The sequence below is a fragment of the Plasmodium gonderi genome (assembly GCF_002157705.1).
Source record: "Plasmodium gonderi DNA, contig: Chr11, whole genome shotgun sequence".
In the NCBI taxonomy this organism is placed as follows: domain Eukaryota; phylum Apicomplexa; class Aconoidasida; order Haemosporida; family Plasmodiidae; genus Plasmodium; species Plasmodium gonderi.
The window spans coordinates 235,868-261,454 of NW_021628936.1; the positions used below are offsets into that span (position 1 = coordinate 235,868).

The 25,587-nt window shown below is 29.3% G+C and overlaps 6 protein-coding genes across 6 annotated transcripts; 2 read left to right on the forward strand and 4 right to left on the reverse strand.

Moving 5' to 3' along the window:
* Positions 1–305: 305 nt before the first annotated feature.
* Positions 306–2,036, forward strand: PGO_110580 (ferrochelatase; the record flags this gene model as incomplete). Its single annotated transcript, XM_028688397.1, has 4 exons — positions 306–459; positions 739–825; positions 992–1,097; positions 1,331–2,036. The coding sequence occupies 4 exons, from the start codon at positions 306–308 to the stop codon at positions 2,034–2,036; spliced, it is 1,053 nt and encodes a 350-aa protein (XP_028544198.1).
* Positions 2,037–3,665: 1,629 nt separating this feature from the next.
* Positions 3,666–5,316, forward strand: PGO_110590 (DNA-directed RNA polymerase II 23 kDa polypeptide; the record flags this gene model as incomplete). Its single annotated transcript, XM_028688398.1, has 7 exons — positions 3,666–3,808; positions 3,975–4,082; positions 4,253–4,334; positions 4,458–4,517; positions 4,693–4,776; positions 5,052–5,126; positions 5,251–5,316. 7 exons carry the CDS (start codon positions 3,666–3,668, stop codon positions 5,314–5,316), a joined length of 618 nt encoding a protein of 205 aa, XP_028544199.1.
* Positions 5,317–5,863: 547 nt separating this feature from the next.
* Positions 5,864–7,102, reverse strand: PGO_110600 (hypothetical protein, conserved; the record flags this gene model as incomplete). Its single annotated transcript, XM_028688399.1, has 1 exon — positions 5,864–7,102. One exon carries the CDS (start codon positions 7,100–7,102, stop codon positions 5,864–5,866), a length of 1,239 nt encoding a protein of 412 aa, XP_028544200.1.
* Positions 7,103–8,016: 914 nt separating this feature from the next.
* PGO_110610 (aldehyde reductase) lies at positions 8,017–10,608 on the reverse strand (the record flags this gene model as incomplete). Its single annotated transcript, XM_028688400.1, has 1 exon — positions 8,017–10,608. The coding sequence occupies one exon, from the start codon at positions 10,606–10,608 to the stop codon at positions 8,017–8,019; it is 2,592 nt and encodes an 863-aa protein (XP_028544201.1).
* Positions 10,609–12,020: 1,412 nt separating this feature from the next.
* PGO_110620 (exosome complex component RRP45) lies at positions 12,021–13,577 on the reverse strand (the record flags this gene model as incomplete). The annotated part of the gene is made up of 1 exon (XM_028688401.1): positions 12,021–13,577. The coding sequence occupies one exon, from the start codon at positions 13,575–13,577 to the stop codon at positions 12,021–12,023; it is 1,557 nt and encodes a 518-aa protein (XP_028544202.1).
* Positions 13,578–15,489: 1,912 nt separating this feature from the next.
* On the reverse strand, positions 15,490–25,587 carry PGO_110630 (hypothetical protein, conserved; the record flags this gene model as incomplete). The annotated part of the gene is made up of 1 exon (XM_028688402.1): positions 15,490–25,587. The coding sequence occupies one exon, from the start codon at positions 25,585–25,587 to the stop codon at positions 15,490–15,492; it is 10,098 nt and encodes a 3,365-aa protein (XP_028544203.1).

The window sequence follows — 25,587 nt, forward strand, 5'->3', positions numbered from 1 at the left end:
TATTTTCATTTTATTATTATTTTTTTTTTTTTTTTTTTAAACTAATTTCTGCATTTCATTTTTTTTAATGTTGTTTGTTTACTACGATCGAAAATTATCCTTTTAGCGACAACTACAAGGAGGGGGGTAATTTTTTACATCGCCATAATTTGAATTGGCACACTTTAAATGGCAACAATTTAAATTGCGTCATTTTTTATTGGTTTGCATTTTTTAAGGAAAAATCCTTTTTGCCCCCATAGTTATGCCAATTCTCATGTGCACACATTGGTACATGAACATTGTATCACGTACTTTTTACAAAAATGAATATAGATGACTTTCTAAAATGCAACAACTTAACCATATCGAAAGATAAAATAGGAAACAGCCTTCAGCGTAATAAAATAGGGATACTAATAACAAATTTGGGTAGCCCTGCGAAACCAACTTATTGGGCACTGTACAAATATTTAGCTAGTAAGAAAAAGACAAAAAAGGGGAAATGGAGAGAAAAAAGAAGGGGGAATTAGAACGCATACTGAGATAGTTCTGATGATGTGCGTTCGAATATAATGCTACATTTAAAAAAAAAAAAAAAAAAAAAAAAAAAAAGAACATACGTGCGTTCATACATACATACATACATACATATATTCACGTATTCACGCATTGCAAGCTGTTCACCGCGTGCGCGATACAGCGTATCATCTTTTTGCTTTTTTTTTTATTATTTCCTGCTGGCCTTCACCAATTTAGAGTTCCTGGGAGACCCAAGAGTTGTCAAATTGAATCGATTTATATGGCTGCCCATCCTATACGGATTAATACTACCCTTACGCAGTGGTAACAAGAAAAAAAAAAAAAAAAAAAAAAAAAAAAAAGATACCTTTATAGGAGTCCTATAATCTAATACATCAACCGAGAATATTTTTGTACGCCTCTAAAGTGATATCTAGGAAACATTTACATCTTTAATTTTATAATCATCCACATGTACACTACTTCGCAGGAAAATCTCTGTCCAAATATAAAAAAGTATGGACAGACGAAGGCTCCCCCTTGTGCGTGAACACGCATAAGCAATACTTGGCGATAAAGGAGCGTTTATTTGAAAAGTAAATAAGAAGAAAAATAAAAAAAAAAAAAACATACACAATGATGCATCCACATGAACATGTCCAATATACAAAATATACTCTATCCGTCTCCTTCCTTTTTGATGATGGGGTCCTCGTGCTGGAGAAATTTTTATTCAATTCATCGTAAAGGAATAAAACATGACTTATGAATGTACAAAGTCCATCCCTTCCCAACCCCCACCCCCCCCTAATCACATGAAAATTTGCAGATACAAAGATAAGGTTGCAATTACGTATGGCATGAGATATGGAGAAAGATCTATAAAAAGTGGATTACATTATTTAAAAAATGAAAATATAAACAAACTACTAGTATTGCCACTATACCCCCAATCAGCTGAATGCACAGTTGCTTCCACACTTGATTGCATAAGTGAGAATTTAAAAAGATGGAATAACGTCCCAGAGTTGAGATTTCTCTCTGGATATTGTTTTAATGAAAAATATCTAAACAGTATGACTGAAAATATTCAAAATTTTTGGAAAAAAAATGGAAAAGGAAATAAACTAATTATATCTTATCATTCCATACCTACTAAAACAGTTGAAGATGGAGATTTATATCCTTTTTTTTGTATCGAAAGTACAAATCAATTGGTTAAAAAATTAAACCTTAAAAAAGATGATTATATTTTAGCTTTCCAGTCAAAAATTGAAGGTCAGAAATGGATACAACCATGTATTGAAAATATTTTAAAACAGCTGTCCACTGATGGATGCAATGTCGTTGATGTCGTATGTCCATCTTTTTCTGCTGATTGTTTAGAAACGCTTGAAGAAATTCAAATAACTTATCAACAACTGTTTCGTCAATATGGCAATGGGCAGCTTAGATACATCAAGTGCTTAAATTATTCAAAGATTGGCATTGATTTTATTATGAATATTATTGAGGAGAACATAGTCGGGTGGTAGTGTATTTCCTTGCATGGGAGTTACAATTCTCTACTCCCATACATATGATTTTTTTTTTTTTTTTTTGCTAATCCCCATTAGTGCTATATATGTATACATATTTACAACGAAGAGAAACATAACAAGAGCACAAATTAGAAATATATAAAACTACGGACCTACTCAGCTTTGTGTATCGCTCGGTTTCATGTCTGCTGAACATCCCCGTAACCATATCTCCCCAATTTGTTGTATCCAATTTGTTAAACCCAATTCTTTGTATTACAGTTCTTTGTATCCCATTTTTCGTAGCCTATTTATCATTGCCTAAATTTTTTTTTTTCTTTTTTTTCCTCTTTTCTCCTTTAATGATGTTGAAGCTTATGTTACAACGTAATCGATCATATTTTTTAATACAGCCAAAAATAAGAAAAAATTATAAACTAAAAAAGAACAAAATATTATTCCTACAAAATTTATAATTATTAACAAGTTTTTTTTTTTTTTTCCTTTTTTCCCTGAGGGAGTAAAAACGCATTATTAACATTTTATCATTAAAAAAAGCACCCTCATTTTTTAATAATTAATGTATTTAATGCTAAACTTGTATATTTATAAATGTGCTCCCATCAATATATTAATGTCCAAATGGCGAGTTGGAGGCACAGGGGAGTAACACTTAAAAATTGCCATTCTTGAAATTTTATCCCATACTGGCAGCACTTTTTTTTCAAATTTTCTTGCATGATATATTTGTTTACTATTGGCTAATATGCCACATTCTTTTTTTTTAAAAAATTTTTTTTTTTTTTTTTTTTTTCTTTATTCCAGTGTGAAATATAATACTTTTCAAAAGTATTATAAAATAACTAAAGAAAAAAGAAAAATGTAATAACATATATGTCACGTGCTTACAAGAATAGGGTAACTTATTATTGTAGGAGGAAAAAGGCATGGAACAAATACAACAAAAAAATAAAAATAAAAGAATAGATTGAAAAATAAAAATAATCCCTTGTTGAAAACAAAAATGAGAAGATTTTTTCCCAACCCAAATAATAACATGTCATATTTTACAGAACCAATAAAACTTACATAACATATGAATATGAATCCTCTATTTATGTATTGTATACATATATATACCAACCAAGCGTTTATGTATGTATAGAATATAATTCACTTCTTTTTTTTTTTTTCCATTTAAAATTATCAATACTGTGGAAGGGAGAGCACTAATCATGTTATATGACGAATGTTCCCACCAATGGAAGTATAAACAATAGCTCAAGCCAAAACCTTGAACGAGTTTGATTTATTCGTCTTTTTTAAAAAAAAAATATGAACGTTTTTGAAAGGCTTCACTTATGAAATAATAATATACTTGTAAAAAAAATTAAATGCAAAATGCTCATAACGAAAGGGCACACAAATTTTTTTCCAAAACAAAGTTATACAAAATAACATCATATTTGTAATGTGCACCTCCACATATCATCTCAACATTGTCAAAAAGGATAGTAACTCTATTAACTTTTCCTAATTCAACGATATATCGTCGAAACCAAATAATAAGCAGAATAAAGGGGTGAAAAAAGTATAGAAAACGAATTTATAATATCGCAAGAAATAACAAGCGAACCAAACCAAATGGAAGACCCCACTACAAGGTTCTACAAATGCAGAAAAACCTGCTGTGAGATGCTGGAGGACAGGGGATATATAATAACACCAAGAGAGAAACTTGAAAATTTCGCAGCCTTTAAGGAACAATTCGAAGAAAATGAAAAATTGTAATGAAATATATATATGCATGAACATATATATGTATCTATATAATGGATTGTCTCCAAAGTGGAAAACATATTCCACTTTTTTCTCTTTTATTTAAATTAATAAGATGTTGCGCGAGTGATGTGCATATTAAATAAAACCCCTTACATCCGCTCCTTTTTGTAGACGATCTCGAATGACTATTATAACAAGCCACAAAAGTGACCCGAACAATAAAATAATAGTTTACTTCGCTGATGAAATTAAAAAAACGGGAGTTAAACCATTGAGAGAGTAATACGAAAAACACGAAAATAAATATTTGTTAATGTCTGATCTATACTCTATATGTAAAGTACATTTCATCTTTGTATTTGTGCATGAAAACATGAACAGACTATTTTCACGTCCCATTATTATATTATATATATAAAAAAAAAAAAAAAAAAAATTTATTCATATAGGTTAACAGAAAAAATGGACGAAAAATCAATTCAAAGAGCAATTCTTGTGACTCAAAATACATTAACACCCTTCGCTCGAGATGTAATATATTTAAGAACAATGAAATTAAGTTTTTTTTTTTTTTTTTTTTTCTGACAAGCAAGAAATATAACATATTTTTCTTCTACTTGTCCCCACCTCTATTTTTATATTGCAACATTATAGGCAATTAAGGAAGCTGCCCCGAGACACATCATAGAAAATTTTTTGGACACGGAATTGTTGGTAAGCAAAATGAAAACAAAAGGAAAAGCAGTAGTAGAGCAATATCAGTAGCAACAACAACAATATCATGTTTAATTTTCACAAGCACGTTGATCCATTTCACAGGGCCAGTGTTGCAGATACAATTATCTCGTCACATGTCAACCATACACAATTTCAACTTAATCCTCTGCAGGTTAATATAACGGAGCACGAGTTGGTTCCAAGGCATATCCCCCTTACGAGTGATGAAAAAAGAAATTTGCTACAAAGATATAAAGTAATGCAAAAAGTGAAATCATAGAAAAGAGAAAATATATAATGAATTAATTGTATGAATAAAATGAATTTGTGTTATTGTTATGTACTATGTGTACCACACCTCACTAGTGATATCCAATATTACAAAAAGGGGAAAAATGCTTATCTCGTTGTGTTATTAGTTAGTTTATACATATTTTGAAGCAAAGTGGCAGATAGTATTTTAATCCCTCTCCTTCTGACTGCACACGTACCCGCTATTTTTAACACCCTTACTGACTTCTTTATTTATAGATTAAAGAAAACAAGTTACCAAAAATCCAAGATGTGGATCCTGTATGTCGATATTTTGGTCTTTCAAAGGGACAGGTAAAAAACAAACTTAGTTTCAAAAAAATATTTTTTTCCTTTTTTTCTTTTTTCCTAACCATACTTAATCCTGCACATTTTTCTACATTTATTTTTTCGTATCATTTCCCTCTCGATATCTTAGGTTGTTAAAATAATCAGGCCCAGTGAAACTGCGGGTAGATACGTGACCTACAGACTCGTAGTTTGAGATCCATCGACCTTTTCTGCGAAGGGGGGGGGGGATGGCATATATATGCCATTTAGACATTCGTACTAGTTTTTCCCTTTTTTCCCCTATTTTTTTTTTTACATGTTATTACTATTTCATTTGAACTAATACAGACATGATGCACCAGCTTTTTACCTCTTCGTAATTATAAGAGTTCGTATACATGCTTGTCTCCGAATTCCTTTGCACATTAGCATTAATTGATTTGAATTGCCCACAGCAACCTTTTTTTTTTTTTTTTTTTTTTTTTTTATTTATATCCTTTTCATATCATTTTTAATTTTTATTACCATTTCTTATATGGAATAATTAAAACTATTCGCAAAATTTAGAAAAAAATTTTAACCTTTTCAATTCATAAAGCATTCCCTTGAACGAACTCAGATATTTGCAGTATCTGCTTCTTAAGTAGCTGTTCGATGTGGTCAGGGAGGAGGAAAGGATCTGTGGACATAACTCCTCTCTCCCCTCTAATTACGAAACATGTCTTACAACCGATTGCACTTGAATGATGCATACGCATTGTTCATAAAGCAGGTAGCAATTCTTTACCTCTTTTTGGTAATTCAAAGCTGAGAGCGTGATTTACCCAAAGGGAAATTTTATTCCGTTCTGCTGCAGCGAAAAAACCTGAAAAAGGATGAAAGTCTAAGAAGTTGAAATAGTTAAATTTATACGTTGAAATATAGTCTATTTTTTTCATTTGACTTAAATCACATATATTAATAGTACAGTTATTTGTAGTGGAAATAAATATTTTGCTATCTGCTCTTATAACTATATTATCCATGTTGTCATTTGTATGTGCCTTTTTGGTTATATAAGTCTGTTCATTTTGATCAAGCAGTAGGGAGTATACTGAACCATTATTAGTGCTAACTAAACAGTTGTTTTTGTTTATATGATAACTTAAAACATTTTCCTTAACATCTATCATAAAACTTGAAACAAATTGGTTTGTCATTCTAAAATCGTAGATGAAAAAAACGGAGGGTTCATAACATGCTATCATATACGTCTCTCCAAAAAATGGAACTGGATAAATATCCAAAATGTTATTACACAATTTCAAATTCAAATCAGTGTTCAAAACATGTTTGTATTCATGCTGTTTTTCACAGAAACTTAAAATTTTGATCTGTCCAACTTTTTTCTTTATTTCATCAAAGTGTATAACCAATTTGTTATTATTTCCTGTCTTCAAATTATCCCACTTATTATTACAAAATACATCTTCTTCTGTCACTTTACTCTTGGCATACTTTTCGATACTACAATTTATATTTTTGTTATCTCTACTTAGGGAAGTTAACTTACCCTTGCATGGGATTTTATTTTCTATATTTTTATTCTCACCAGTATGAAGCAACAAATCATGTTTTTCCCTCATATCACATATGGCAATATCCCCATCGTGATTTATAGGTGTAACTATATTACCATTTACACAATACGGTTTCGCATAACTAAAATTATTAGTATCTAATTTCATCACACAATAATCATAATTCAAATTCCATAATTTTACCGATCCTTCTTTTGTTTTCACAAAAAATTGTTCCTTATCAAATGCAGATGCATAAAATGCACTATGATTTGATACCTTATATTTTCCAACACTTCTTTTATCACTTAAATTCCATATAGTAACAACTCCACAATCGCAAGTAGATATTAATAAATTATCCTTAAAAAATTTTACGCTTCGTATATTGTCTGAGTGATTACTCAGATATAACAAAGCCCTTTTATTTTCTCCCATCATGTCTGCTGCATATTTCTTATCCGTCCCCTGCTTTTTAAGTGAATCATAACGAATAAAAAAAATTATAAGAAAATGGGAAATAATTGGAAAAATGTTGTAAAACCAGTAAAAATATACTATGAAAATGTTTGCTTTAAAAAAAAAAAAATAAAAAAAAATAATTTTAAAGGTTCTGATGATAAGATCCCTTGAACTCACCTTGCAAATAATGGTGTACTACTAATAACAAATGGGTAAAAATCTATATGCATATAACTTTTATAGGTCTTACATGTACTGAGGATAAAAAAATAATACCTCCACAAAAAAAAAAAAAAAAAAAACAAACAAACAACAAAGAAGCATCAACAAAGCAGCAAAAAAGCAACAAAAAAGCAACAAAAAAGAGGTCACGGTCACGGTCACAATTTGCGAAAAGAAATAAAAAAAAATAAGTTTCACAAAATAGTGAAAAAATGAGTGAAACTCAAGAATAGAAGCACAGGTTGTGTGCATGCAAAAATTAAAAACTTCAAAAGGGAATGAGGAAATGGATAAAAAATAATCATTAGAGGGCTAGTCGCATTTAAAAGCCCTTAAAATGTACGTATAACAACTAATATATGTTAAAAAAACGATGTCGTAGGAGTAAAATAAAACAAAATAAAAGTAAAGAAAAATAAAATGAAATGAGGATTGTTTCTTAATTTTATGGAAGGCCTTATCTTGATGGTACAGTTCCAAAAAAACTATAGTATGAAAAAAAAAAAAAAAAAAAAAAAAAAACTAAGAGTGATAAATAGGAAGAGAAAGTTATTTCAGCACCAAGAACACAAATATAATATATAGCCATGAATTCACGGCTGTTCTAAATTCAGTGCCTCTGTGTGTATCTGTCTATCAGAACACACAAAAACACCCCTTTTTTCACAGTATCACTGGATAATCCGGATGGGATCCCTGAACTTCCAATGCAATGCATTTATTTCGCGTTCCAACTTATCCGTAAATAGCACATCCTCTGTGAGTGAATACAAATTTTCTCGAAGTTGCAAAAAATCTGAGATACCAATAACGGTGGAAGTAACAAATGATCTTGTATAAACCCATTTCAAAGCAGCCACAGTTAAATTTGGGAAATAATATTTCTGACTTAAATAATATAACTCTCTAATGATATATGTAGCTATAGATCCTCTTAATCTTTTCATATAGGAAGGGAATTTTTGCATTCTTCCTTTTGTTGTATAATCTGTATATTCTAAATATTTTCCTGTTAATATACCGGCACATAGTGGTGAATATGCCAAAATGGAAACGTTCGTATTTTGTGGTCTACAGATTTCAAGAAATCCTTTTTCTACGTCATTACGACATAATAAATTGTACTCTAACTGTACTGATACAGGTGGAGATATATTTAACTGTTTGCATAATTCATAAAATTTTAATAATCCAAAAGGTGTTTCATTACTTAATCCCCATTCTCTTATTTTCCCTTTTTTTTTTAGCTCATTAATTGCTTGCAGTTGTTCTACGAACGGCACAAAATCATCATAATACTTATTATAATCATAAAGCACATCGCTATAATCACCAGATGATTGATTAGGATAATATCTATCGGGCCAATGTAGTTGTAACAAATCAATGTAATTCGTTTTGAGTCTCGTCAAGCAATTGTCTACACTGGAAATTATGCTCTCCTTACTAAGTGTTATAAGGTCATTTTCTTGTCTTTGGATATTCTTCCATTTTTCTAGTTCCTTCATTTTTTCCACCATTCCTTTGTCCCCTTTCAAATATAATTCTTCTTTTTTTTTTAAGGCCTCTAATTTTTCAATCGAACTTTTGTTTTTCTCTTTTGAGTCATACAAATCATTCACATTGTCCTTATTTTTCCTTTGTAGCTCATGTTCTGTATCATTTGCATCACTCGCTAAGTCATCCATTCTTTTTATTCCTCTTTTGTATTTTTTAGCCCACGGAATTTTATCAGTTCTACCGCAAATTTTCGTAGCAATGACAAACTTGTGTCTGTTGGCCTTCCCCTTAGCTTTAATCCAATTTCCCAAAATTTCCTCCGATAATCCAAAATAATTCTCACTAACAGGTAAGGGATATATTTCTGCAGTGTCGAAAAAGTTCACTTGAAATTCTTCATACGCATAATCAAATAATTCATGTGCTAATTTTTCATTTACATAATTTCCAAAATTCATGGTACCTAAGCAAATTTCAGAAACAGCTAAATTACTATTCCCTAAGTAATGATATCTCATACTTGGCTTCTTATTCCCATTCTTTTTAATACAGTAAAGTTGACTATATTTCTGATATTCAATTAAATTCCCATAGGGATACTTAACATGTCTCCATGACTCTAATCCTATGGGTTCTCTACTACAGCCACCTGTCAAAACATCACTTAGCATTGGTTGTCTAAAAATTTCATTATCTAACTTTTTTTTAGGTATAATAATTTCTTTTCCATAATATCTTCTGTCTTCTTCTAACTGAGATTTGTATGGTGGAATTTCATGTATTGTGTTACGAAACATTTTATAATAATTTCTTCTTTTATATTCAAAATAATAATTTCGTTCCTTGTCGTAATAGGTAATTATATAATCATACATCGGATTATCAAAATCTGCTTTCACCAACTTTATATTTTTATTTTCATCATAGTCAAATGGTAACATAATCCAACCATCATCTTTAATACCTTGATTTTTTATTCCAAAAAATCCTTGAAAATTTTCTTTTGCTTTTTTTAATTCTTCTTCATTCCATAAATTTTTTATCTTTTCATAATTTTCATTATCAACAATGTATATTCCCTCTTCTAAATTGTATATTCGATATTCAATGTCTACACCACGAATGTTAATTTTTTTTAATTCCATTTCTTCTACATATTTGTACGATACGTCATCTTCATTAAGAATGCGATTTTTATAATCAGTGTTATTACTATTTTTCTTTTTTCCATTCTCATTCTTGTCTCCCACTGTAAGTAAATCCTTTTCGTCATAATTCACCTTTCCCCTTTCATTGATAAAGCTGAGCATATCATTGCTATGCTCATTTTTCTTCTTATCAATACATAGAACAAACTGATTGATCTTTTTTTTTCTCATATGATTAAACTTATTTGGGACATATCCCCTTCTAGTAATGAAGTGTCTTACTAAATTCTTTTTTCTTCTCTCTGTTTTTTTACCTTTTTTTTTTAAATGTTCTTGAATTATTTCCTCTTTTCCGTCACCGGTATGGTAGTTGTAATATTTCTGCAAAACAACCCAACTATTACTTTTTCTTCTCCAGCCTGCATACGAAACAGTGTTCTTAGGCGAAAAAAAGAAATTCCTTTCTTTACAATTTATTTTAGCCCCATGCAAAAACAGTACGATTAAACCGCTGATATATTTAATTGCGTCCTTTCTCTTCATGGGCTCCTTTTTATATTTGTTTTTTAGTTTTTCTTTTTTTTTTTTTTTTTTTTTTCTTTCCACATAATTCATTTAAAATGGGGTTTTTTTTTTTTTTTTTTTTTTTTTTTTTTTTTTTTTTTTCTTTTTTTCCTTTTTTTTTTTTTTTTTTTTTTTTTTTTTTTTTTTTTTTTTTTTTTTTTTTTTTTTTTTTTTACATAATTTATTTTAAAATTGGGGATTTTTTTTTTTTTTTTTTTTTTTTTTCATTTTCATTTCCACTCAGTGTCCCTTGTAATTTTTTTCACTTTACACTCTGTGCCATAATGTTCTATTATGACAATTTTTGTTGCTTTCTTCTCCTTCAAAATGATGAAATTCATATGGTATTAACGTTTTTATTTCATGTAGATACATATTTTTCTTAATTTTACAAATTTAATTTTACACATTTTATTCATAATTGGGTAAAAAATCAAAATAGCGCTAAAAAATATAATTCCTTATTGTTTACATAATTTGTAAAAAGAAAAAAAAAAAAAAAAAAGTGTAGTAGCAAAAGATAATTAGAATTATAATATGGTGAACAAGATAACCTTTTCGTAAAACCTATCAAGATGAGACTTCACATCAGATCTCTTTTATTATTATTATTTTTTTTTTTTTTTTTTTTCTCCTTTTTTCACTTCACATCCTCCAAGTACATATTTTACCTATGTGTATATTTTTGAAAAGATTACGCATATGTAAAAAGCTTACGTGTATGCGGAGATAGACCATTCCTCAAATGTGGATTCGCTTTCAAAATATACACAAAAAAGAAAGGTTTTACAAAATATAGTCATTAAAAAAAATGATATATTTTTGCTTGTTAGGCATTTTCTGCTCAGCCTTTAAATCTTTTCGTTCTGATTAACGGTAAGAATTCATTTTATTTAAATTGCACATTTTGTGCATTTTTTTGTACTTAGGTTTGCAATATTTTTTTTCAACTGAAAAAAATTTAAAACTAAAACTTGTAAAAATGGTGAACTGATAAACTGATAAACAGATAAACTGATAAACTGATAAACTGATAAACTGTTAAACTGATAAACTGATAAACTGTTAAACTGATAAACTGTTAAACTGATAAACTGATAAACTGTTAAACTGTTAAAACTCCTAAAAATGCAACATTAGTAAAATTAAAAAAGTAATTGCCAAAAAAAGGAACCTCAATGAGAATACACACGATTGAAAAAAGGGTAGGTACAGGTTGGAAATGCATATTGGACACAATCGTTGTATTTTTTTTTTTTTTTTTTTCATTATAATAGAAACTTAACGAATTGTGCAAGAATATATGCAATAACCTCACACGGAAATATATTCCAAAAATTAGGAGTTTAAAGTTGAATAAAAAAACGAGGACATCTGTACCATCTAGTCATATGTTATCATTTCACTTGTCCAGATGTACACCTGGTGGACGCTTCCGGTTTATATGTGTATTATTCCCTCGACTAGTTTTTTTTTTTTTTCGATTTCTTCAAATTTTGATTAATAGCAACAGAAAAATCAATATCGGATGAATCATCATTTGATAAAGCAGAAGACTCGATGCTTTTCTTCTCCTTCATATTTCTTTTATCATTAGCAAAGTCTGACAATCCTTTAAAATAGGGGGGGGTGCGAACATTCATGTCTATTTTATCAATATCCTTTTTGACAGTATTTTCTGATAATGAACTTGAAAAAATAGTATTCTCCTTTCTTGGTATATAATTCTTAGTTTTTTGCATTTTCAAATTATGTAAATATGAATTAATGTCGCTAATTTCTTGTCTTTTTATTTTCCCCATATCTGTATTCCCACTGCTACTTTCGTGTTCTGTTCGCTCGTTACTAAAGTTATTCATGTGCCTGTTATAATTATCCGTGAGACAAAAATCATCATCATTCTTTGATCTGCTTTTATGCTTTAATTTCCGAAGTTCTTCGTTTAAGAGGTACTGATTTGTGGGTACATCACCAACGGTGTCTGTCCTATCCTTGGTTGTTTTACACTTTTCTTCTTCTTTCATATTTTGCAAGTATATGTACTGTTCATATTTTTTTATAATGTTTTCAATGTTCATATTATTTTTTAATGATTGATTAAGGGGTATAACTAACGGTTTTTCGCACATATTTTCATGATCATATTTTATATGAACTGGATTGGAAGAGTATTTTATATGTAAATTTTTTTTTTTTAAACCATTTCTTAAATTTTTGTCCTCTTCTAATGCATCTTGTAAAATTTTTAAAATACTTTTCACTCTTTTTTTTGCCAGTTCAATGGCTTCAATTATTCTTTCATAGGATATTGGAAACCCGCCAGGTTTCAAAATGCTAATTAGTTTCCCATTCTTATTAAGTGCTACGGATAACTTCGAAGACATGAATTCTTCTTCCTGTATAGATGGATCGATCAAACACACATCTTCACAATTGAAATATGCAAAAGTTGTTAAAATTGGTGTATTATGAATTGACAAGGGAGTATAATTCGTTTCCCCCTCTTCAACAATAATATTTCCTGAATTTTCAACTGTCACTTCATTATTTCGAAAATGTACTAATGCACTATAAGCAGATAAATAACATGAGTCATATAAATTACCATCATTTTCAATAACAACAATATTAATTATCAGACACCATACTTTCTTATGGGGTATAATACACAAAGATTCGAAATTTAAAAGATTACTTGCTTTTAAAATCCTTTCAATTAAATTTTTAATTTCCAAACATTCATCACTTGTTTTGGAATTATCATTTACATTTGTAAAACTATCTATATCTAGGTTAACTTTTATGATCCCTTCATTTGGTCTTTTATCAAAAGGTTTCACAATTTCACTTGTTATTCTACATATAACTTTCGTATGCCCAATGCATATTTCGACATTTCCATACTCTCCTAAAAAATATATGGAAATGTTTCTAGAGTCCTCAAAATTACGCCCATCTAACCGTAAGTTCTTTTTTAAGTTGCACCAAAAGAAGTTAGAGTTGTTTTTGCAGCTCTTCATTTTGCACTAGCATCATAACACGAAAGGGGAATCAAAACATGTAAAACTAATCCCAAAGGTGATGTTAGGGATCTGCTTAAATGAAATGTGTTATCTTTTCACCTATAACTTATAATATGTAGCTTACCACTGAAACATTGTGTCATGTAGATTTTCCCTCCCCCCCTTTTTTTTTTTTTTTTTTTTTTTTTTCTCTCTCAGTAGCCCTAAAATCTGTATAGTGTGATCTTACAAAAGATAGTCATTATTTTATTTTTTTTTTTTTTTTTGCATTAATATCTTCTCTTCCTCTTCTGTCCCGTTTCTTTGCGGTATTCAATGTCCCTCAACTGTTGCACGTGGCAGGAAGGATAGCATAAAGAACAAAAAAAAATAAAATAATAAAATAAAATAGAAAAAAATAAAGCATAACAAAACAAAGCAGAAAAAGTAAAAAAAAAAGTATAAAAAACACAAAAGTGAATCTTGCCTAATTTATAGTCATTTTTTCTTCAAAATGATATTCATTCGTTGGCAATCCCTGCTTCAACGCATGAACAAAATTTTCCCCCTTAAGCAACTGTAAAAAAAAAAAAAAAAAAAACGATAAACAAATAAACAAATCTGTTTCATATGCAAAGGTTAGCGAAATATAGTTCCCATAGAAAAACAGAAAAAATAGATCGATTACATATAAATATATACATATTCGAAGAAAACAAAAATTATTAAAAAACATGAAAATGGAAAAACTATATTCTCCAACAGAACATTACAAATTGTAAAAATAACGGTGATCCACATTTAGTAAAGCTATGTGGGTTAAAAATTATGAAATCACTCTATGGGTAAAGAGGAAAACGTTTAAACACATGTACTGCAAAAAAAAAATAAATAATTAATTAATTAATAAATAAAATAATTAATCATGTGATGTTATGATGCAGTTTGATGTGTTGTGGTACAATGCGTGCCATGATGTGAACTTTTCACTATTTCTGCGCAATTCCCAATTTGTAAGCATACCCATTATATATCCTAAAAAAAAGTATATAAAGTTCTCTAGAGTCATTTTCCCCCTAATCAATGTGAACAAATTAGTACAAAAATGTGATGAACTTAAATGGTTAATGGACCTCATATTAACTTCCCTTAAGATTATTTGTTCTACATAATTAACTTAGGCTGTTGAATCAAGTGAAGTTCAGCAAAAAAGATGACCTTCGCACGGACAAGTATATATGTATATATTTGCACTTACACCACACCAACATGAATATGTATATTTTTGTATAGATATACTCATATCTATACAAACAACTTCCGTGAACAAGGAAAAGTGGACGACGGACATGGTGGTAGGTACTCATGTTGAACTCCCACAATTTCCCTAATAACATTCGAAAAACTAATTGATAAGTGAAAAAATGCAAAATTGTAAAAAAGTAAAAAAAGCATAAGACACAAAAAATATATACATTTTAAAAATACATACATGTAAAAAAAAAAAAAAAAAAAAAAAAAAAGACATATGCAGAGCGTTAAAATCTTTGTATTGTGTGGTAATCATTTCAAAAAAAATTCATTCGTGAAGACGAGATATTATGATCACAAATCGGGAACATATCTCATATCCAATAAATATACAAAAATATAAAAAGTATAATTGAAATTTTCAATTATTCGTATATGCATATATACATGATGGAACAGAAATCAAATTATACAAAACTGGAGAGATGAGGAAAAAAAAAAAAAAAAAAAAAAAGGTGCATTTTCATATGTTTAACCAATAAAAACTGATTACTGAAATGGACATGAAGAGATATTTCTTCACCTAATGTATGAATACACCATTCGTTGCAGCGATGGATCAACCACTTCTTACAGTTAACTCCTTCCGTGTTTTTTTTTTTTTTTTTTTTTTTCCCTTTTAATTAACAATATTTACCTTCTTGCTGCGTAACATCCTGTGGGAACGTTCAATCACCCGTTTATCTTCATTCTTCTTATCGGAAGAACCGTTATAGTTGTCAAAATCAGACCTTGGAAAACAGTGCTTCAAAATATCTAAAATGAGGTAATTGTCGAAGGATTTTTTCTTCGTACACACAAGGGAATTTATGACTAAATTTAAAAGAAAAATACTTTTCTGGTATTGATAAAGAAAATGAGGTAAATTAATAAGTTTCTCGGATTGTATATAAAAAACGTCCGAAAAGAAATTGTAAAATAATCTTTGGAATTTATTTATTATATTTTCCTTGTTTCCATCTATCCATAAGGTTGCAAAAGATCTATTTAAAAATATATCTATAATTAACTTTATCGAATTAAATGGAAGAAATTTTAAATTGTTAAATATTATGTTAAGAATTTCAACAGATAAATAAAATTGTAATGTAGAATACTTTTTCTGGTTATATATATACGATTTCATTTTTATATTCTCTGAAAAACATGTGCTATTTCGTTGTGTATCCGACACGACCTTCTTATAATGTGTCTTTATCATTTTAATCAATTTTACTTTACAAAAAATTGTATAAAAACATGAATATATAATGTAATCCAAAAAGTTATATTTCGCATAATTGGTATCTTTTTTCATATCTTTTTTAAAAACACGACTTATTAGCCATCCATTGCTTTTTTCATATGATAAGGGCTCGGATAAAAGGGTGTATATAAATTTATACGAAAAATTACTACAAATAGTGTTTAACTTTTTTAAATTTTCTTTCAAATTTAATGAACTTGTTATAACTAATTTTTTCTTTTTATTCACAAGGAAAATTTTTTCTATATGTATATCCATTTTATTCTTATAAAAACATTTTTTTGGAAAATAATTGTAATTCTCCAAAATTTCACTACCTTTTGAACATAACACTTTTTTTATATTTTTCCTCAATTTATATTTCTTGTTTTGATTTATATTTTTATACATATTTTCGTCTATAAGGTTAATTAAATATTTTACTACAAACCTTTTGTCACCATTATTTTCTCGTTGATCTATCCCTCCCTCTTCCCTTAAATCACTTAATTTATTATCACCACTTTTACTTTTCACATTCAAATGTTCCATTTTTCTGCACATTTCTCTTCTTTCGTTCCCTTTTTCTCTTTGTTCGTTTACCTTATCTCTACTCAGCGTTAATATAAACTCCTCTTTCATCTTTACTTTTAGCAAAAGACACATTAAAATGTAAATAAATGACAAAATAAAGCTTGTCAATTTTTTATTAGCCCTTTTTTGCAATACTTTATTTATACCTAGAAACAAAATATTCTTCAAAATGATATAGTTATCTTCATAAAATGTTAGATAGTAAAAATTAAAAGAACACATAAAATTTATGTACAGGTTAATTAAATTCAAAAGCAACTTATCTGTTATTTCTTTCTCTTCGCTTTTGCTATGCTGAAAAAGCAATGCTTCTCGTGGCTGGAAATAGTCATTGAAAAGTGCACCACCGATTCTAGAACCTGGGATCCTGTAATCCAAATTGTTTCTTCTAACATTTCTTAAATTGTTGTCATAACAGTTGTTTGTTGGTTTTACACTTGCATCCTGTGCGTTCATTTTTTGTTTTATACCCCATTTTGTGGCTACCTCTTTTGTGGCTACCTCTTTTGTGGCTTCCTCTTTCATAGATACCTCTTTCGATGTTATCTCCTGACCTATCGTTTCTTCCTCTTTCTTGGCGTTCCTTTTCGACCTGGAACTTCTACTAACTCCACTTCTACTACTGTTTTTTTTGCTTCTCGATCTTTTATTTGTCTCATCCTTCATCAGCTGTTCCTTTTCTGCTACAGCGATTGGGTTTGTTAGATTCGTTAAATCAGTTTCGTTCTTTTGTGTGCTAGTCTCATTAGTCGTGTTAGTCCTTTTTGTTGCATCATCTGCATAATTCATTTGGACACCCTGGTTTGTACCTCCGATCACAGTATGATCTACTTTGATCTCCATTTCATTTATAGTTTTTTGTATACCATTTTCGCGAGGATGAATCTTAAATTTCTTGTTATTGTTTTCATATTCCTTAATTTTTTGCTCCGGTTTTTCATTTGGCTTATTTTGGAATCTCTTAAACGACAAACGACTTCTTCTGGTGTAAATTCTCTTCTTCAAGGTGTCAATATAGGTCAGACAGATGACAATAAAATTCTGAATGATTATTTTGTTAATGTGTTTTTTCTTTGAATTTTTAAAGAGGCAACAAAAAGAAATAAAAATAAAGCAAAATTCCGAGATTTTGTATATTGGTATATGCAGAAACGAATTGCTAATTAATTTTATCATACTGTGTACATATTTTTTGCTATTTTTAATTTCACTTAAATAATAAAATAAATTATTTAATATTTTTTCTACCCCTCTATCGATGTGATTAGTTTTGCAAAAATCAATTAATTCACTTATTTTATCAAAATTTTCTAAAAACACATCTGTGCTATTTAATTTTATGCTTCTTTCAAAAATAAATATACTTAAAAGAAATAATTCTATATTTTCATAAAAACATTTTTCCATTTTATACTCTTTATAGTTGCTTAAATTGCTATACTTCTTATAATGATTTAACCTATCCATCTCAGCTATTAAACTACTATTACAGTTTAAAACAATTTTTAAGCTCATATTCTTCTCATTTATACGTTCAAAATTTTGTTCTCCTCCTTCCTTTGCTTTATTTACTGTGCTACAACTTATGCCATCAGGTAAAATATCGCCTCTTTTTTTTACCTCACCAACGCCTTCTTCAGGAAAGTTACCTTCTACTACCATAATGTTCGTTTGCTCTTTGTTATTATTACTATTACTATTACTATTATTATTACTATTACTATTATTATTACTATTACTATTATTATTACTATTACTATTATTATTATTATTATTACTATTATTATTATCATTATTATTATCATTATTATTATCATTTTTGTCACATGCCAATTGGTTCTGATCTCCACTTGGTGCTATGCAGGGAGGGTCTTTTTGTAAATCATTGGAAGGTAGAACTGTACCCAGATCTCCCCCTTTGTTTTCCTCTTTTTTTTTGGTTCCACTTCGCCCTTTCCTATCACCTGAACTTGCAGCAGCCTTACGTCTGCTCATTCGTCTATTGTTCCTTTGCTGTTCATGTTCTTCTTCAATTAAGTGACTAAAATTTTTCTCTTTTGTATTAACACCACTTTTCCTTCCATACCGACTTCGTCTAGGTTCGGGTTCTATAACGATTTCAGCCGCATTATTAATTTCTGCTTGTTCCTCCATTTTTATTTCGTTTTCTGCTTTGCAATTTTTAGTATCATCCCTTTTCTCCTCTTCCTTCTCTTTTTCTGCATCCATCATTTGCTTTGGGTTTGTATCAATGTCAATATTTTTTTCGTCACTTTTGATGTTATTACATTTTCTCCTTTTGCTCCTACTATTAGTCGTCTTCACATGATTACCATCTGTATTTACATTCATAGGGATCAATTTGCTCGCTTCTGATGCCTTCTTATCATCTTTAATTATTCCTTCTTTATTTGTGCAACCCTTGGTTTGTACTTTTTCCGTTTCTCCTCTGTTCCCCATATTAACATTTGGTTTGTTACTCTGACTGTCACTTTGACAATTACATCTGTCTACATCTTTGCACTCTTCTGTTATGCCACTATTTTTAACATCAGGTTCGCCCTGTTTTTCCGTTTTCAGAGAAATAGCAGGTATGTCCTCTGCATTGTTCATACTATTTTGCACCTTCTTTGAATTGGATTTACTTCTGCGGCTGCTATTATTTGACCTCTTTCTGCTTGATTTATTTTTTTCGTTTTTATTACCTCCTGGAAATAATAATGCTGATTCAGGTGGTGGTGCTTCCTTTGTTTGAGGAAGAACTTCTGTTTGTCCCTCAATCTGGGGATGTATTGCAATGGATACTTTCCTATGCACAACATTCTCACCATGTTCTACTTTGATACAATTAACATCAGCGTGTTGGTTTTGACTCTTCTGCAAATATACATTTTCATTCCCTTTATTCTCATCAACACTGATTGTGGTACTAGCACCAAGGTTGTCACATTTTCCGAATGACGCAAAATAAAGCTCTTGTCTTATATATTCTTTTTTTGCAAACACATCAGATATTTTTTTCCTTCTACTTTTTAACTTTGAATGAAAATGATTTATTCTGCTAATAATAGTATCTTTGAACTTTTTTTTGTAGGAGAAGTATTTTAAAAATTTTAAAATATGTTTCTTGGTCGTAATCCCAATTAATTCATTGTCTAATAACTGTATCAATTTGAAAAAGAAATATTCAAAATGGTTTGTGCAGTAATCATTTATCCTAGTCAGTAATAGAAGAACTTTTAATAAATTTACAAAAATGAAATAAAATTTATCTAATTCTAAAATGGTTAATTTTTTTAAATTTTTTAAATTTCTCAATTCATTATTTCCTCGCGTTTTTTTCTTTAATAATGTTTCGATATTTACACTAATTAAGTTCTCTTCAATGACCGAAATAATTTGTAAAAAATATTTAAATAGTGTTAGCATTTCCACTATAAATTCTTCTATATTTTTTTGATCTTTCATTTCACTTGTTTCATCAACGTCATTATTATTGTTACTATTACTGCTATTATCATTCTTAGTTGAAAAATCTACGTTAAAATAGTTATTCAGGTAACTGTGTTCATTTTTGATAAAGTAGAAACAAAAGGTAAATCGGTTAATGTATATGTTCAAAAAACAATATATACAATTGAAAGTGTAGTAAATAAAACTATTATCGTATATTCCTTTTTTTTTAAGTTCAGAAAAAAAAAATATATTTATAAAATACAAATTTTTATATACTATTTCTTTCATTTCTTCTTCATTTTGCTCTTTTATTCTTAGTTTCACTTGAATATCATTGCTAAGAAAATCGTTCATGTTTATATTTTTTACTCGAAACTGTTCTGCTTTATTGTTTTCTTTTTTTTTCTTTAAACTGACAGATTCCTTTGCATCTACGAGGGGGACGCTACTATTGTGTGCCCTGCTAGGAGAAGACCTACCATTTGTCACATGGGTTGGCTGTTCAGCTGAAGCTTCAGTTGACGCTTTGAGTGGCCGTTCGAGCGGCCGTTCTGATGGAGGTTCTACTGACAACGCAATTATGTCATCACTAACCCCCACTCCAAATCCTCCTCCACTTCTGCCAGACCCAACAATCTTGTTTTCCTGACTCTCCTGGCTATCCCCCGTCCCTGTGTGCATAAATAAACTCCCCATTATGGCCCTAACCTCCTCAGAGGATATGTTCAAAATAGTACTCACAATTTTATAGTTTGCTGCATTTCTACAGTTTTTGAACAAAACTAAGAATGCAAATACGTAGAGGTCCTTTGAGTTATTTAAAAACATAGATTGAATATTCCTTAACATGATATCATCATAACCTGGGCCATTTGTATCACTGTGCGAAAAAATTTCCTTGCTTTTGTAAAAGCAGTCAATGTAGCAGAGGTTGTATAAAATGACTTTATCATAAAATTCGTTTAAAAAGGAAGGTGACAAGATTTTGGAGCAAATAAATAACAAACTTACACATAAATTTCTAAACTTCAGATATATATAAATATTCGTTTCTGGTTCTTTTAAAATGTTAAATATGCAAAGGAAAAAATTCTGATATATAGATTTCATTATGTAATTTTTTAACACCTTTTCTTCATAACTTAAGGATCTATGTTTAATAAATTCGATTAATAAAATAGTCATCATATAAAATATTCTCAAACTCATGTATCTAATAATACAACCTTTGCTAATACAACACTCTAATAAAAAATTAATTATATTATTTATTAAAAATTTTTTACCCTCACATAAAGTCATCAAATCATTTTCATTTTCTGATACAACTGCATTTGAACTTTTCATTTGATCCCATTTCATATGTTTGTTCTTCTCGTTACTTCTTATCAATGATGATAGCAGCATTTTTGCAGCCAATTCATTGTTCTTGCTATTGTTTTTTTTCATATAATCATTCGCACCAATCAGATGATAATGATTATGATGTTGCTGTTGCTGCTGGGGCAGGTCAAAATGATGTTCGTCAACTTTGGAGGAACTCATTTTCATACTTGTCTTTCTTTTAATTTTACTTACATGTATTTCGAATAGCATATACCATATGTTTCTTCTCTTCCTCCTCTTATTCATTTTAAACAAATTAAAAATTAAATTTAATAAAAAGTAGCAATTGTAATTATTTAACGTAGAATTGTTCTCTTCATATCTTTTACTCTTTATAAGTTTGTCAATTTTGCTTAAAATATAGACATATATTTTGTACTTATTAAATTCGTTGCAGTATCTTGTACTTTTCAACATACATGAAAAAATTTTGTTAATAATTATAACATTGTCATCTTTGAAATCTATTTCTACACATTTTAATAAAATATCTAAAATTTCTAAAAAGCTATTATTGTATAAATTATTTATCATATCTCTTATAACTTCGAAATTACTCTTTTTTAAATTATTCTTCATAAAATCACGATTTAAAATAATATCTCCCATCTCTAGTTCATATTCCCCTTTCACTTTTACATTCATTTTCATTTTGTTTTTATTTTGTTTTTTTCTTCCTACACCATCTTCTTCTCCGTCTTCTTCAAATTCTTCTCTATAAGCTTCCTCATGAAAGTTATTCCACGTTTCTGAAGCAATATCCTCTTTATTCTTAAGTAAAAAGGCGTAATTGTTACCATCACAGTGGTACATATTACCAAGGTTATTGCTATTCATATTTGCATAACCAAAGTTGTTAATATTACTACCACCACTGCTACAACCGTTACAATTTAAAGCGTTGGTATTCATTCCATATGCAAACATATTGTTTTTCATATTGTTTATAAATATATCATTAATACCTGTACACGAATCATTATTACTAAAGCTGATTGGACTACTGTAGTAGTTACTAATTTGATCATTGTCTATATTACTTAAGCTTTGATTCGAATCAAGAAAAGTTTGTTCATTGTTTGGAAAATAGTATCCGCTGTTGGCACTGTCGTTAAAGGTAGTATATACACCTTCACTATTATCTACATTACAATATGATGGGTTTATATTACTATATATGTCATCATTTATGTGGACACCTTGATCGTCGCTTAAAGTAACGACATCTTTACTGATACTTATGGTTCCATCTTGAATATCATTTGTAGTGGTATTATATTTACTTATATTTATTAAATCATCTGAACTGGGGTTCACAGGTGCAAGACTAACAGTACTATGTTCATTGTTTATCTCGACACATTCATTTCCTTGGTTTTTATTTGACATGTTATAATTGTAATCCACACTTAAATGCTCACAACTATTCGTTACATTGTTGCAAATATCATTTATATTATTACTAGCAAATGGAATACTATTAGTACCTCCATTGTATATTATATTGTATGTGTTTGGATATAAGTTATAACCATTATTATTTATTATATTCTCCTGGAGAGTTTGATTAACGGTGAAATCATAACCTGCAATACTACTGCTGATGCTACCGTTGATACTACCGCTGATACTTCCACTGACACTACCACCTCCTTCGCAATTATCCCTTGCAGAGGATGTATCTACAGTACACAATAACATGCTACTGTTATTTATATTATCCAATTTTAGTTTATTGTCATCAAGTGATTCTTTCTTTCTTAGTAACCGAAATAAATCCAATTCATGGTTATTTGGAAAATTGTTTTGAAGCTCGTCCGTGTTGATGTTACTATTATGGTTCCAATTACCACCACTGTAGTAGGGGTGGTAGTTGCTCTGATCATTTCCATAATCTTTTCTGCCGATTATATCACTTTCAATATTAGTATACTTTTTTTCTCCTCTTGGAACGGGTTGATCCCAGTTATCTTCTTTTTTGGAATATTTACCTGCCTTGGAGTCTTTTGAATTTCTCTTTGCTAACTTAGTCAGAAACAGAAGAATTAAAAATTTTAGTTTCAGAAAATAAATTATGGATTCACTTAGATTATTTTTTATCTTATTTATCATACTTTTCATCTGATCAACCACAATTTCAACGTTGTATAGTAGGAATTCATTATAAGACACTTGGTTATCGTGGTAAAACAAGAAGTTTTGCACATTTCTGATATTATACATGTTCATATAAACATTCAAAATAATATTCACAAACATGATGTTTTCATTCTCCAGATCTTGTTTTACGGGGAAAGAGCTCCTTCGCTCCATGTCCTCTTCAAGTGTGCGCTCATTTGGATGTTCCTCTGGATATTCCTTCGAAAATTCATTCATGTGTCCATTTGATTGGAAGCTTACGGTGCCACTTCCAATACCATTTCCATCATTTCCAATACCATTTCCATCATTTCCAATTCCATTTCCATCATTTCCAATACCATTTCCATCATTTCCAATGCCACTTCCATCATTTCCAATTCCACTTCCACCCAAACAGTCATTTTCTGCTAGCTCAACTTTTCCTTCATAAACTTCCTCCAATTTCTCATCCCCTAAATAAAGAGAGGGACACGTGGAAGGAACAGCATCAATGCACACCTTGTCGTCCTCCATCAGTTCATACATATCTTGTTCGGTTGTAAATTCCTGTGTGTTATTAATGCTTATGTTAACACCGTCTTTTCTAGTAGTTTCTTTATCTTCATTACGTTCTGTATATTCCTCATTAGTAAAAATGGAAAAATTGTTGGATAATTCTTCACCCTTACTTTCTTTTTTTATTTTTTTTTTTTTTTCCTTATTACCATAATATGCATGTCGTCGCTTATTCACGTTGCTGTTATTTTCAATTAGTTCCATGTTAGTATTAGCTTGATTTTCATCAAAATTTTCACTTTCACAATTATTATCGATTTCAGCTAAATAGTAACTTTCTACACGATTATTATCATGTCCTCCACGAACGTTGTTAATTTCTTCAGTGATGTTCCTGTTTTCAACAATATCACAAGCATCATTTTGAGTATCGCCGTGAAGCTTTCCCATACCATTTATATCACTTCTATTCACTATATGTCTTCCAAAAAAAGGTTCATCCGTTTTCTTGTAATTTTCGAACTCTTTCGTATTAACACAAAATTCAGTTTTGTCATCTTTCGTTTTTTCTTGAATCTTTTTTTCTTTCCTTTTTTTTTTTTTTTGAGAATTGTTCTCATTCTCCCTTTCTGAAGTAATAGATTCAGATTCATTCGTGGAGTTCCTTTTTTTTTTTTCATTAAAAATATTGTTAATATTTTCCAATGTTATGGCATTATGATCATTTAACAATTCACTATAGAAGGAAGATGATGTGTCATCTTCATCATCATCATCGTTTAAGGAAAGATAATTTTCATTATCGAATTCAAAACTTTTGGAAAAATAATTCCAAAATATTCTATATATTAGCTCTGAAAAATTCTCATTTGGTTCGTTAAAAGTGTCATATTTAGATATTAATATGCACATACAAGACAAAGAACTTATTAAGTTACTAAGTAAATGTGTTGACAGATTGGATGAATAATATAATAATTTAATAAACACTAATATATACTTTTTATAAACCCTTTCACATATTATTTTATAACTTTCTTCAGTTTCTTCTTGATTCTCTGTTATAATATAGTGATACCTACTAAGATAAAAAGTTTCATTTTTTGCATTTCTCTCTTCTAATATTTCGTTGTATATTATTGGAATCAATTCAGTGTGACATATTTCTTTTATTATGTTTGTTATAAATAAGTAATATCCTTGAAATTTTTTACATTCATAATTTTCACAACTTTTAATTATATCAATTAATTTCTTTTCACATTCATCTAGGCAATTATACTGAAACATAAATCTTTCTATGTCTCTTCTCAATTCTTCATTTCTTACTGTACCGTTATTATACTGATCATACTTAGTGATTATATTATCTATACTTATCAAATCACTGTCCCCTCGGTCCTTACACACATTTTCCAT